The sequence below is a fragment of the Limulus polyphemus genome, unplaced genomic scaffold (assembly GCF_000517525.1).
Source record: "Limulus polyphemus unplaced genomic scaffold, Limulus_polyphemus-2.1.2 Scaffold5273, whole genome shotgun sequence".
NCBI lineage: Eukaryota > Metazoa > Arthropoda > Merostomata > Xiphosura > Limulidae > Limulus > Limulus polyphemus.
In genome coordinates, this window is record NW_013670883.1 from 11,417 (window position 1) to 20,419 (window position 9,003).

At 32.0% G+C, this 9,003-nt stretch overlaps 1 protein-coding gene across 2 annotated transcripts in view; it reads left to right on the forward strand.

Annotated features, from left to right (window-relative positions):
* Positions 1–8,665, forward strand: part of LOC106472356 (rho GTPase-activating protein 44-like) — an 18,800-nt gene extending 10,135 nt beyond the window's left edge. Inside the window, exons 9-12 of one of the 2 annotated variants that reach the window (XM_013932994.2) lie at positions 193–318; positions 1,269–1,348; positions 4,218–4,341; positions 5,435–8,665. In XM_013932994.2, the coding sequence (XP_013788448.2) occupies positions 193–318; positions 1,269–1,348; positions 4,218–4,341; positions 5,435–6,497 (1,393 nt within the window). In that variant the 3' untranslated portion in view covers positions 6,498–8,665. The remainder of the gene's footprint in view (positions 1–192; positions 319–1,268; positions 1,349–4,217; positions 4,342–5,434) is intronic. The other variant, XM_022400948.1, reaches the window with a different exon arrangement.
* Positions 8,666–9,003: the final 338 nt, after the last annotated feature.

The window sequence follows — 9,003 nt, forward strand, 5'->3', positions numbered from 1 at the left end:
ATCCTGAAAAATATTTGAGGGTGCTTAACTTTTTTCCAGGTGTATAGTATTTTTCTTGAGTGGAGAACCCTCTAATGATAGTTTAAAACTTCTGTATGTAATGTGTGTTGTTTTCTGTCATATCACATGAAAGTGTTACAGAAAAATTACATATTTATGAAGTTTATTTCATCGAACTTTCTGACTTTTCAGGTACCTGATTAAGTTCTTATCCAAGCTGGCATCGACTTCAGATGTTAATAGAATGACCCCACAGAACATAGCTATTGTCATGGCACCAAACTTGATATGGGTTCCTGATGAGTTTCAGCACTTTAGGTAAGTAGTATTGTAATGAAACATTTTTGAATGTTACACAAGCTTTTTATCAGTAGTACATAATAAAACTTTTGTTTAGTTTGTTGGCAACATTTCACCAGGTGGCTGATAGAAATTCCCATTCTTATGTTGTGAACTTACTCTTTATATCAGAAAGTTAGTTATTAATGAGTACAAGTCTCCACGATCTGTTACAAATAATGTTGTATGTACTGCACTTGGAGGCTTGACTGTATAAACTAACAAATGTTGTATGTGTAGATGTATTCAAAGTTTCATCATGTGTGAACTGAAGAAGAATGATCATTATCTCATCCTTTTTCTTTTAACTGCAAGTTATCATCAGCTGATATATTTTTTCAGACTGGGAAGAATTACTAAACAATTTTCATAAAAAGCCTGATTAGACAGTTGATATATGATAAGAAACAACCCTTTAGGAAAGTCTGGTTGAGTAGTATGTGACTTAACCACCATGCATGTGCACAATTGTGTTTTGAAACGTGTATTGAACATTTCATCGTCGTCTTCACTCTGAACCATAACAGAAAATAACTTACTTCGAAGTTCTGTTACTGTTTAGAAACATTATTTGTTAGATGTATTCTAGATTTTTTCGTGTTTCTTTATAAGTAGGGTGTACATAAAATTGGATATATTGAAATGATTCTAATTCTGTGTCGAAACTTACTTTTTATATCGGAAAGTTAGTTATTAATGAGCAAGATACTGAAACACCGATCAAATAGAAATTTTATTCTCAACAGTTAAAGTACTGTGTCCATCCTCCATTTATGTGTCTTAAAGATTGTGTAGTTCAAAGGTGACTTCAGTGACAAAGCTATATTGTGAGGTTTTTTGTCAATATTGTGTTTCAAAATGCATCAAACAAGTAATCAAAATATATATATAACTTATATTTTAGTTTCAAACTGTCTTTTGTATTTTAGCATGAACATGACAGCGGCAAACAATCATAGTGCTATAGTGGACACTTTAGTAACTTATGCTGATTGGTTTTTTCAAGAAGGTAAGTACTTTTATTATGCAGTAATGAATTTTACTGCCGTACTATGTTTATTAGCTAGGCCTACATAGGTAATGTATATAATAAATAGCAATTCGTCTTACCTTGTTCGGCGATTAACTACTCCCTCTATGGTAGCTTAAAACTGATTATTGGAACCAAAACATGATTTCCATTATTATGTACATCCACCAACCGTTTACGCCCCTTTTTTTTTACCACTAGTATACTCGCTGAGTACATGTTTGCTGATCTTCAATTACTCGAACCTAATTTCTGCTTTTCCTTTTTAACTTGAGCTCAATATTCCTTTCTGAATGTATCAATTTGAAAATCTTAACATTTTTAAGCACGAGGGGGATTACATATTAAAAGATACTTTAAGTATGATTCTGTCAGGGGAAGTTAAACTATATATATATATGTATAAAACGTTACAACAGAACTAAAATTAAACAGTTATTTTCTATTAGTCCTAATTGTCAACATTAAGTCATAACGGACAGCTCAAATTGTCAACATTAAGTCATAACGGACAGCTCAAATTGTCAACATTAAGTCATAACAGACAGCTATAATTGTCAACATTAAGTCATAACAGACAGCTATAATTGTCAACATTAAGTCATAACAGTCAGCTCTAATTGTCAACATTAAGTCATAACAGACAGCTCTAATTGTCAACATTAAGTCATAACGGACTTTGGTTTAACATCGTTTTGTAAATAAAAGAGTGGAGATTGGAAGTTTTATCTTGTAGAATTTTAGGGTGGATTTATTTCTACTTTAAGATTATGTCTGATTATTAAGGATAACTGCCTTCCCACAACTGGCTGCAGACATCGAAAGGCAGTAGGAGTTGAGACATTGTGGGTGTAAGCACTCAATTGCTGACCCTTGACTAATTTTCAGTAACCGCTAGCTAGTTTAACATCAACATCTGGATTTTGTCCGATAGATGGAATATCCCGAACACATTTGGGTGCTCTGACCACAAATATTATCCGTTATGACTTGATGTTGACTGACAATGGAAGATAATTGTTTAATTTTAGTTCTGTTGTAATATTTGTTTTATATTAAGTTCATTACTGTTTTATGATGCTGATTTAATTGCCTGTTGACAGCCAATGTAACTGATTATACTAGAGCTATTTATTTATTTATATGTATATATGGAAAAGTTAGTATATCTATATTATTATTATTATTTTTAAAGCAAAAGGAAGTTAAAACAGATATCTAATTCTGACCATCAATATATACCTAAACATTGGTTATGCCTAAATATGTAAAGCATGATAAATCATATACGTATGGGTGTTTTCCCCTTATATGTCCATAAGTACAAGTACAAATTGAGAAATATTAAATATGTGAACTTCATATAACTTGAGACTGAACGTGTGTGTGTGTGTGTGTGGTATTTCGAACAATTAACAAAAAGTATCCCCAATACAGCGGGTTCAGGAAATGTTACACAGAGAATATGGTGATAGTAAATAATCATAAGAACACAAAATATTGATATATTGTTTTATAAGATAAGTAAAAGAGCTTATTTTGGCTAGTAGTGGTGTCATAGACTGAAATGTGATACGTTTCTTAACCAGTAATAGACTGTAGCAACATGAAGCATGACCCATTTGTTTACCTGTAGAAATTGAAAAAAAAAGGCTGTTAAACAATTACTGGAATTTGTAGAAAATAGTTCTGCCATGTATCCGAATCTGTTTAAAGTGTGACTCTTTGTCCAATCTGATAATTTTAAAAATTTGTTTTATTGTAACTCGTATTACAGCTAAAAATGTATGATAATGTTGTTTATAAAAGCTGGAGGTGGAGGATTATAATTGATCTTGTAAGGTGAGCACAATTCATCCAACATTATACTTTGGTGGAGAGGGTGTTTCACCCTTCTTCCACAGATTTTTATCAAGTCTGAATAGGTAACTTCTATTGAGGGACCAACTTTTATGTTGAATACTGGTTGAATCTCTGGTTTACTTGTTGTTAAAGTATGGATAAAGGCCATTCTTTGATGTATTATCATAGAAGTCTTATTTTCCTTACTTCTGCTGAGTCAAGGCATGGCCTGTGGTTATAAGTATAATGTGCCAGGGCTGTGTATCAGAAGGTCCAAAGCTAGAGCAATGATACGACATTCATATGTGGGAGGGGCATTATGACTGTGATGGTCAATCCCACTATTTGCATAAGCAGCAAATACTGCTCGACTGATTACCCTCAATCTGGTTAGCTATGCCTAAATATAAGAGGTCTCTGACCTGTCTGTTTAGCTTCTATGTTCCCATAAGGTTGAATAAACTAAGTCTTTTGGGTGGCTAGTGGAAAAGATTGTTTTAGATGACGTAGGAAAACATATTGAACGGAAAAGATCATAAAATTCAATGTACGTCTCTTAACTTGAACGTCTGTTTCTTATCTAATTGTTGATGTCACTTTTTTTTTTTTTAACTTATAAACTTTATATACTACACAGAGAAACGTAAAAAATTCACACTTTCATTATAAAGTTTTATTTAATGATTAAAACAAATCATTTGATCAAAAATCTCGAGTCGCATAAGCATAAATAAATAATCAAAGAGATATTTGACATAGCATATACAGATTGGTTTAGGATTTTTTCAAGGAATGATATAAAAATATCCCTTTTTATTCAAGAATCTTTAAAATTTTATACAGAAATCAATATTTTACGTTTTTATAACGGTCCTTAAAATCTGTAGCTATATTATTTTCTTTTGATTTAGCAGGTATAGATCGGTTACAGAACTTATTAGGCATGAAATACCTTTTCCTGAGCTACTCTAATATAAAAATAAAAAAACTGATTTATTGTTTACAGAAGTTGAGTTTATATTGACATCACCGTCAGTCCCTGTTACCCCAACCCTGGCTGAAAAATCTATACACTCGACTGAAAAGCAAGTCATCAATGGAGAGTCCTGTGGTAATACAACTGAACAGAGGTGTGGTATATTATTTTTATGTTAGTTGTTTGTTTTGTCTAGGCATATGATACACTTGTGTATTTTTTGTGTTAAACAGAAGTGCTCAGTTGTGTGAACAATGCGCTACTCAAAGCAACAAATTTTATTTGAATACGTAATGAAACATTAAATTATGACTTACGTTTTTATAGCTCTTTGTGAGTAAGGTTTAGAGGCAGCATTATGTAATTTTAGAAACCAATTAAACATTTAGTCTCCTTAACTTGTGTTAATTTTAAAATATATTACCATTTGGGATGGAAAACAAAATTAAGGTTTATCTGAAGTTCTATTTCAAATCTTTCAAAATAGCTTAGAAAAAAAACTAAAAAACTTCAGATAAAGTTGATACTTTTGAACCGTAAGTCTCAAAATCTTCAATTTTTTTTTTTCTTACAAGAAAATTTGGAATGGACAAAGCATATTTGAATTTTATCATATTCTTCGGGCCTGGTGGTTAGGATGCTCGACTCGCAATCTGCGGATCGTGAGTCCGCATCCCCGTCCCACCAAACATGCTTGCCCTTTCAGCTGTGGGGGTGTTATAATGTGACAGACAATCCCACTATTCGTTGGTAAAAGAGTAGCCCAAGAGTTGGCGGTGGGTGGTGATAACTAGCTGCCTTTCGCTCTAGTCTTCTTAAAAGATCAGTAGGAATATTGTTAAATTGCTAAATTAGGGACGGCTAGCGCAGATAGCCCTCGTGTAGCTTTGCGCTAAATTCAAAACAAACAAACAATCATATTCTTCACAAAAATAAATTATTTGGTGATGTCCCAACATTCTCTTTTATTGTAGGTTAAAACAGTAAAGTGTAGCATTCAAGATTAATTTTCACTGCTGTTCAAGACAGTCTTTAAATAATATTGTATTTCTAGTTATGATGATGATGATGACGCCTTTATCTGAGGTAAATCTACACCAACAATCTTTTCTTTTTGGAAAACATTATAGTTTTTTATCTAATGCAATATACCAGTTTATTCGACGAAATACGGTAGTAATAAACGAAAGTAATATGATGATGAGAACCCTGTTGGATTTGTGTCTACTTGTTTTTCTTTTTCATAGTCAAAACACTAGTCCTACGTCCGTCAGCTTAAGATCACTTTTTCGACCAACAAAACGACAAAGTAACCAGATGGTAAAAGCTGGCCTAGATAAGTTCAATAAGGATAGAGTGCAAGGCCCTAGTCAAGAAAGACCCTTGTTTATACCAAAATTGGAAAGAACACTTTCTGTTACTGAAGAACAACTAATGAAATCCATCAGAGACAACAGACCTGCATCAACACTACCTAAGGACATTGTGTGGGTTTCAAGCAAGTCCAATTCCATTATTAAACGGGGATCCCATGGCAGTTTGAGAAGTCTCGTTTCAGACAAACGTCCATCCTTAAATGAAGAGGAAGGACAAACATTTTCATCTGTTTACCAGTTCGGTTCACATCAACAGGTTGTCACAACTCGCCCACCTAAACTACCAGCACATGCTCGCATAGATAAATTTAAATGTCCATCACCAGGAGTTCCAAATAGAAGTCGATTAGATCGACCATCTGTGCCACCACCAGAAATACCAGACACATCAGAAGTGAAAAAGTCTGTAAAAACTACAGAAGAATACAAAACATACAATTTATCAGATAATGCAGACAATAAAAGTATTGACATAAACGATATCACATTAACACTAACAGAAGATAACATAAGTACCCTTTCTGTAAAGGATAGTCCTGAGGCGTTGATATCCTTTGCTGATAGTTCGGATGAAGACGACTTTAATTTTACTTCTCAAACACAAGTCAAAAGTCTTTCAAATCAGGTTACAAAGCTGCCCACTGCAAGAAATTCTGAAGCAAACATGCTCACCCAGTTCTGGCTGTATGATGATAAGGTTCAAACAGATCTCCAGGGAAGAAGATACAGTTCTCCAGGAAATCGATCTTTGTCCGTGTTCTACGATACCTCCCAAAGCTTAAGTTCTGCATCTTTGGAAGATCTCTCCTCATTTACTACAGCTAATACAGACACACTTGAAAACATCACACCAATAAGACCCCTTATTTATGGAGAACCTCCACCACCTGATAAATACAGAAGCAATTCAGTTACTGAAGAAACTCGTCTATAAAGAAAACAAAATTCATAACTTTACCAGTCGTATCGGGTGCGTTTTATATGTGTTTTCAAACTTCAGTTAATCTGATAACTTGCTAACTTTAGATCCTAAACTTTACTCTTTTGTGTAATTGGTAATCGGCAAAGCTTTAAAGTTTGTAAAAAAAAATAATCTATAACCTAAATCATTACCTTAATCCGATATTCCCGTGTACAATATTAAAATAATAACTTAAGTAGTGAATTTAAAATGTTGTAAAAATTACCGTTAGCAATGTTTTATTATCAAATTGTTCAGTTAGCACGTGAGATGTGTAGTTGTTCTTATTTTAAATTTTTCAGGAAGTTCAACATTAATTACCATTTATTTTTGTTGAAGATCCAAACATTACTTTCATTATAAACACTATAACTTTGTTTGTATCTTTAGCGATGATTTAAAATATGAAGTGATCCATAAAACTTCTGTGTAATTGACTCTACCTGGCTGCAGTGTAAGAACACGTTTATTAGAGTATTAGATATTTATACAAAACAGAACCGATTTGCAGTCGGATTCATACATTAGAATAAATAGTTCCTAATTAACAAATTTTTTTGTATCTTTAGTGATGCTTTAAAATATAATGTGAACCATAAAAATGGCATATTAATCTTTAATTATTTTTTTTCTTGAGTCTCTTTTCGGTAATAATTTGTGTGAATTTACTGTTTTAAACCTGATGTTACTCATGACACAACTGTAACATATCCCTTCAAACAAATCTTCCCAATCAAGTGCTTCTGACTTCCTCCCAATGTGCATACTGCAACATTGTTTTTTTTTTTTCTGTGTGTGTACTGTATTTCAGCTTAGTCAACATGATAAATGGTTCTTCATGCATCTGTTTGAGCTGGAAAGTTAACAAGTTCAAGATGACTGGTTCGTCACTATATAGATACTACAATTAAAAAAAAGTGTCATTTTTCATAACAATGCTTAGGAATTATTACACAAGTAACGGTGCTTTAAAACCTCTAGTCTTAGTGCATTAGTTGTCTAGCAGAGTATTTGATGTGTGTATGTTTATATATATTATACATATACTGAAACTGGTTTTGTTGTTTTTCATTTAGTGTTCCTAGATGTGTATAATAATGATAATAATATGTCCATAATGATGAGTAAGCTTCAGTGTATTACTAATATTTTTGGATATATATATATATATATATATTTAGGTTCTAGTAGATTCATTTTATGCGATAAACTTGTTAACATTAAGGCAACATGTTCGTAGACAGGATTGGCTATTGAGGCAAATAAGCCTTTTATGTAATGTTGTTTTGACACTTACACTGACAGTGTCTTGTAAAACAAATTAATACAGCATAAAATGAGTAGAAGCTTAAAACTTACTAAGTACAACAGTGTCATATTTTAAGTTTTTAATTATACATATTTGTATTTTTGTAACTGTCTTGTTAAGATTAGAAACTTTTAAAAGAGATTGTGTGTTTTAAGAGTACAGTTATGTTGTACTTCATAGAAAGTTTTTCAAGATTTATACATATGTGTAGATGTGCTAAGAAATATATAATCTGTAAGTCACAGCTCTTTAGTCAGTAAGTGGGTATTATATAAAAAAAATTGTACTGAGCCTCACATGTACGTGTTTCTATCATATTTGTATTTTTTTTTCCTAGTTTATCAGGAGTTCAACCAAGTCAACTATAGAAAAACAAGTGTTTTGTTTATTTTTTTGTCACCAGTAATACTCATGTTCATTCTCTTTGTTTTCATGGAATATTTCAAACATTGTTGTTTATTGCATGCTAAAGAAATAATTGAAACACTAACACTTCTTACGATTACCATTAACATTTAGGATTTAGCAACAGTTATGAATTTAAGTGCCTTCCGTCTTAGGTGATGTTGTCTGCTTCATTTGTTACTTTACATTCTCTGCTTTCTGTGATAAATATTATTTCTAAAGCATGATTTTGATGTGGAGTATGGTATGTTTAATAATTTTATTTGCATATAAAAAGTGTTAAAAGGGATGTTTCAACAAGGGTATGTGACATCTTATATGACTAGGTAGGCAGTGATATAACTGCAAGTTTAATTTTCAGGCCAATTTCAAATTTAGTTTGTTTATACTTGATTAGCCACATATACTTATAAAACTAAAAAAAAAATTAAGGAGCTGAATAGTGACACTAAGAAAATTACATTTTTTTTTCCTGTAGGTATAAACAAATTCTAATTATTATTTATTAAAGGCCTAGCTAATGTTATATTATAGGCCTAGCTAATGTTATATTATAGGCCTAGCTAATGTTATATTAAAGGTCTAGCTTCACAGTCATAATTCTTCTCTAATAAGTACAAAAAATAAAAACGTAATAATGACTGGGATTGGGTCGTGCGTCATATTTTATCAAACAACGATATTTAATTGTAAAATGATGTACTTCATATACTTAAAAAATTGAAGTTTGAAACGTTTTTTATTGAAAATATGATTTAGGTTTGA